The sequence below is a fragment of the Archocentrus centrarchus genome, chromosome 7 (genome assembly GCF_007364275.1).
Source record: "Archocentrus centrarchus isolate MPI-CPG fArcCen1 chromosome 7, fArcCen1, whole genome shotgun sequence".
In the NCBI taxonomy this organism is placed as follows: Eukaryota; Metazoa; Chordata; class Actinopteri; order Cichliformes; family Cichlidae; genus Archocentrus; species Archocentrus centrarchus.
The window spans coordinates 668,163-672,277 of NC_044352.1; the positions used below are offsets into that span (position 1 = coordinate 668,163).

At 47.9% G+C, this 4,115-nt stretch overlaps 1 protein-coding gene across 1 annotated transcript; it reads right to left on the reverse strand.

Moving 5' to 3' along the window:
- Window positions 1-235: 235 nt before the first annotated feature.
- Window positions 236-3,843, reverse strand: npbwr2b (neuropeptides B/W receptor 2b). The gene has a single exon (XM_030734220.1). It carries the CDS (start codon window positions 3,418-3,420, stop codon window positions 2,404-2,406), a length of 1,017 nt encoding a protein of 338 aa, XP_030590080.1. The 5' UTR covers window positions 3,421-3,843; the 3' UTR covers window positions 236-2,403.
- Between the last annotated feature and the right edge of the window lie 272 nt (window positions 3,844-4,115).

Consider the following 4,115-nt stretch of genomic DNA (forward strand, 5'->3'; position numbering starts at 1 on the left):
GTTTTGGACTGTGGGAGGAAGCAGAACATGAACATGTTTTTTTCATCTTCCCGCTCACATGAGGAAAGTTAACAGAAAGGAAAACCTGACTGGGAACATCCTGATGTTATTCCCTGAGCTTTAGGCTGACTGCAGGTGTTTGTGAAGCAGCTCCCAAAGCCCTGAAACAGACAGGTGATGCACAGGTGTGACAGCTACTCTCAGGATTCATCATCTGCACATTTATTAGATTTAACAAACAACTCTGAGTCTAAAATATCAAAAATACAATGAAGCAGGTTCTTTGTTTACATGAGAAATGATTTCTAAGTGAGAGCACATTAGCTTTGACATGGTTATGACTTTACAATCATCTGTACAGTAAGATTATTCACAGCGTGCAGTCACATGAAGCTCTGATTATCATGTTTATGAAAGCGAAGATTCGCTGCATCTAACACAGGATGAATGCAGCGTCACAGACACACTGCATCACATGTTTCACCGTCAGCATCAAACCAGAGAGAAAAACTAAAGCTGGACACATGACGGAAACTCCACATCTGTGTAGGGAATCGGGCCCATCCTTCTCGTCCTCTCTGAGTCCTGCTTAAACTTACAGCCATGGATGGATGGCGTGAATTTGAGGGGGTTCAGAGAAAATCGAATGTGCTGCTGAGCTCCCACTGTTTGCATTTCCTGTTCCGAGCTTGTCCAGTTATGGAGCTGGAGAAGGAGCATGTAAAGTCCGCGGGGTCAATATTTCCCATCAGGAAGGGCTCAGTTTCTGCTGGGAACAGGAAGCCCCACAGCAGGAGCTCTGGAGTATTCACAGGTTACATCCAAAGACACAAAATCAACATGAATGTTGGGCATAAAATTACACAAAAATATGCACAAACCTGAAGTCTGAATGTGGAGTTTTAACCTCTGCTCCATAACTGCTTAGAATTTAAACATATATTTGTAGTATTGTTAGTAGCACAGAGCCACGCGCTGGGGTGAGAGCTTTTCTCCACACAGTCACTCTGCAGCCGTTTACCTTGTTTTCAGCCTCCACAAACTGCAGGTAGCTCTGTGCACGTGCATGTGTGTGTGTGTACAGCTGCATTTTCAGGCACTGCCACCCTGTGGTCAGCAGGGGGCGACATACACTCACAGAAGCAACAAAGCCGATCGAGTGGTTCTGAGGCCGCCCTCCGTCAGGCCTGCTGCCGGCTCCTACAGTCAGTCTGAAGGGAGAAATCCTCCTTCATAGAGCTGCACCCTCAGAAACACACCTCAGGTGATCCAGATTCAGTGTTCACACTCAGCATAGATAATTCAATGGATGTCCTCCTGTTACAGTGAGCCTCTCACAGCCTGCCTCCTCCTGACCCACAGCTCTTGGAGCAGATGTCTGTGTGCTCTCAGAGGGCTGAGCACTGCCTCCAAGGGGTCAAAGTTCAGTCAGTGTCACAGCTCACTGCCTCATAATTGGACTTTCTTTTTTAAACTTTCATAAAAGCGACTGATGCTCACTGCATGATGGGCACAGCTTTGGTTCTTTACACATTGACCAGGCTGTGTGTGTGTGTGTGTGTGTGTGTGTGTGTGTGTGTGTGTGTCTTTTACAGGGTGGCTGATCTGTGTATCATTAAGAGTCTGTAATAAGTTCCTGATTTCTGATTAAAAAATGTATTTGATGCATTTGAAACCTCACTTCCAAAATCAGCCACATATTGTGCTGCAGTCCTGCTGCGTGTTCTCTGAGGGCGACTAAAATAAACGGCATACAGGCCGGTTAAAGTGAACCAGTTTGAGAAGGTGACGTTTTTCATTCTTCACTTTGTTTCTGTGTATTTTGCTTGCTCAGTGTTTTAAAAAATGCTTTTATCTTTGTATTTTTGAATTTGCATCACATCCAGACAGACGTGTGGGTTTGGTGTCAGTCAGCTGTCTGTGTAGGTGTGGAACTGCCCACAGTGTGAGCCACGCTGCAGCCTCACATGCAGAGCTGATGCTGTTAGTGAAACAGTGTGTTTGTGTAATAAATACAAAAAGATTGTGTCATGTGTTGGATTAGTGGTCCGAACAACTCTCCTCTGAAAAACAGTTTCGATCATACAGCAGCATCTGACCACTGATTATTTACATTTTTAAAGATGTGGGTTTAATTTAGCTGTTTGTGATGCGGGGTGTTACTAACCCTGTTACTGAGTCCCAGAAAGGATCTGTGGAAATGCAAAGGAAGCTTCAGTCTCTGTGATTTAAGGTTTCACATTTAAATAGTTCAGCTTTATATTGAGCCTACAGTTTATCTCGCCCAGTGCAGCTTACCAAAGCCCCGCAGCAGAGGTCCACCTGCCCCCACAGGCCCTCCTCATCTCTCCCAGACTCCCGTTCCTCTGTTTCTGCTCTGCGGTGGTCTTCTGCACCCACCGTTCAGGCTGGTCTGCACTCCAACATCTTCTTGAAGGCCTTCCTGAAGCTGTCATCCAGGAAGGCGTAGAGGAACGGGTTGAGGCAGGAGTTGGCGTAGCTCAGGCTGGTGATGAAGTAGGAGATCCCGATGAGCAGCGGTGTGGTCCTCAGGTCCGTGGTCAGCGCTACGATGGTGCTGAGGTGGAACGGTGTCCAGCAGAACAGGCACACGGCCAAGACGATGAAGACCATGATGGTGACTTTCTTCTTGGCCTTGTCCAGAGCTTTGGCGTTGCTGTTGAGCCGCATGTTCCTCAGCCTGTACAGCATCATGGTGTACAGGATGCAGATGGTGGAGACGGGGATGGCGAAGCCGAGGATGAGTGTGTAGATGCGGCTGGTTTTGAACCACAGGCTCTCGGGGCTCGGGAAGCTGAGCACGCAGCTCTTCCTGCCGTCAGTTGGGTTCACGTAGACGCCGGCAAACACCGTGAAGGGCATGACGATGAGGATGACGAGGATCCACACACACAGGGAGATGATCTTGGCTGCTCGGTAGGTGCGGTAAGGCATGCGCTTGGACCTCACTGTTGCCAGGACAACCAGGTAGCGATCAATACTCATCACGGTCAAGAAGTAGATGCTGGAGAAGATGTTGTAGTGGTCAATGCTGAGGATGACCTTACAGAGGACCTCCCCAAAGGGCCAATAGTTGAGCAGGTGCTCGGCGATGCTGATGGGCAACACCAGAGTGAACAGGTCGTCGGCGATGGCCAAGTTCAAGATGAACATGTTGGTGACCGTTTTCATTTTGGGTGCTTTGAGGATCACATAGATGACGGCCGTGTTTCCCGTCAGCCCCACGGCGCAGATCACAGAGTAGATGATGGGCAGGATGACGTAAAGGTCAGCGTAGAAGTAGAACTCTGAGGGAGGGGTGCAGTTCAGCTCAGAACGGTTTCCTGTCACTGAGTAGGAGTCCACAGAATCGTTACAGATCGGCAGTGGTACTGAGACCAGGACTGAGACGTTCTCCATGTTTAAGAAGGGCTAAGAAGGGCTGTCTCAGGAATTTTGAAGGGTTGGCTTCTTTTCCCCTTTTGTTTCCTGAGCAGTTAAAACAGCTGCATGACCAGAACTCAGAGCAACACTCTCAGAAATTCCAGAAAGGTGGGAGCAGATCCTCAGGTTTGGTTTTAAACTGTGCCAATCCAGAGAGAAGGTGCAGCTTTCCCTCCAGACTCACTTTCCACAGGATTAAATCCTGTCCGCTGGATTTTCTCAGGTGTAAATTTAAAGAGATAAAAATGTTCCACGGTTGGAATCACTTCATCTCCTCAGTTTCTCTCCTCCTTCCATCAAATCACCTCCCACACGGCGACGATGCGTTTATCCTCACGCTCCTCAACTCCACTGACAGGTTTACGAAGATGGTGATTTACGGCTCGAGGTAGCGGCGGATCCTCTCCGCGCGCTCCGGAGGTGCCGCTGCGGTTTTACGCACGAACGGCGCATCACGAAACCTGGACAACAGAGAGAGAGAAATTAATCATCCTCACAGTTTAAATACGATAACTGCCGCTAACAGCAGGTTTACAGCCTCAGACCCACACAGAGAAAAATCGTCCGTTTTTTCTAACTTGCATCTAAAAACGTTTCATTTGGATGAAAGCAGCGCGCAGCAGAATAAAAAGAGTTCAGAATCAGAAAAGTTATAAAATATGTAAAATAAA